Source organism: Hipposideros armiger, unplaced genomic scaffold (assembly GCF_001890085.2).
Source record: "Hipposideros armiger isolate ML-2016 unplaced genomic scaffold, ASM189008v1 scaffold_132, whole genome shotgun sequence".
Classification (NCBI taxonomy): Eukaryota; Metazoa; Chordata; class Mammalia; order Chiroptera; family Hipposideridae; genus Hipposideros; species Hipposideros armiger.
Genome location: NW_017731482.1, coordinates 1,570,888 through 1,572,146, shown reverse-complemented (window position 1 = coordinate 1,572,146; position 1,259 = coordinate 1,570,888). Strand labels below are relative to the sequence as shown.

Below are 1,259 nucleotides of genomic sequence, written 5' to 3'. Positions count from 1 at the left end.
GAATGAATGAATGAAGCTTCTTCCCTCTACATAAAGCTGACCATCATAGGCTCCTAGAGCTACCATGCCAATGATCCCTTGGTCTAAAATTGTTAAGTACCACTTTTCGTTCCAAAGTTCTTTGCACCATCACATCTACTAGGCCCAATTCAATTTTTTTTTAATACTTCTGGGAGTGAGGGTCTTACATTCTACTGTGCATGGACACAGGAGTTATTCAAGGTGTCCAGGTGCTGGTCATGTGTGACAGTGAAGCTGTAGGAAACCTTGGCTGCCACTCTTTGTTCATCTGTATTATTCCCTGCTCTGATTTCTCCCAGGCCCAGATAATAAGAGAATGGCCAGGAATGTCCTGAAATATGAAAAGCTCTTAGCAGAGAGCCCCAACCAGGCAATCACGGAAGCTGTCATCCAGAGACCCAATGTACCCCACCTGCAGACCAGAGACACCTATGAGGGGTTATGTCAGACTCTGGGTTCCCAGGTAGGATTTCTCAAGGAAAGAGAAAAGGGGAATGGGCTTGGTGAGAGAGAGAAGGTAGAATTGGGACAATGTGAGGAAAAAGGTTGATTCATTAAAAAATAATAGAGCTCACTTGGACAGCACCAGTGACCATATTCTGAATCTCCCACATTCCAGTTTTTTATGCTGTATTTCCCCTAAATTAGTGTCAGCTCCTAGGCCCTTTCCTCTTATGATGATTTTGGTCTTTCCTTCCAGCCCACTCACTACCAGATCCCTAGCCTCTACTGCTCCTATGAGACCAACTCCAGTCCTTACCTCCTGCTCCAGCCCATCCGGAAGGAGGTCATCCACCTGGAACCCTATGTTGTTCTCTACCACGACTTTGTCAGTGACTCAGAGGCTCAGAAAATTAGAGGGCTTGCAGCACCATGGGTAAGTGTCACCAAAGCCTGCCCAGAACTACCGTTTGTGTCTTCACATGCCTGGAGTTCATGAGTGTGAAAACAGGCAGCCTGAACAATCAGACATTTCATTAGTCCAAAAGTTCAAAATACCAACCATTCCATTAAACTAGTCAGCAGTGGGGGGGGAAAAAAATCACAGTAGTGGTTGCCTCTGGAGAGAGAGGATTGGCTGGGGAAGGGGACAGGGGATTTTCTGGGGTACTAAAAATATGTTCTCAATATCTTGTTAGGGATGTGGAGTACATGACTGTATGCATTTGTCAAAATTCAGCAAATGGTACACTTGAGTTCTGTACATATCATTGTATATAAATTCAATCTAAAAAAAA

General features: G+C 44.5%; 1 protein-coding gene across 1 annotated transcript in view; it reads left to right on the top strand.

The window, feature by feature from the left end:
- P4HA3 (prolyl 4-hydroxylase subunit alpha 3) overlaps window positions 1-1,259 on the top strand; it is a 62,722-nt gene that overhangs the window by 34,085 nt on the left and 27,378 nt on the right. Inside the window, exons 7-8 of the mRNA XM_019649327.1 lie at window positions 317-484; window positions 722-898. Of these exons, the coding sequence (XP_019504872.1) occupies window positions 317-484; window positions 722-898 (345 nt within the window). The remainder of the gene's footprint in view (window positions 1-316; window positions 485-721; window positions 899-1,259) is intronic.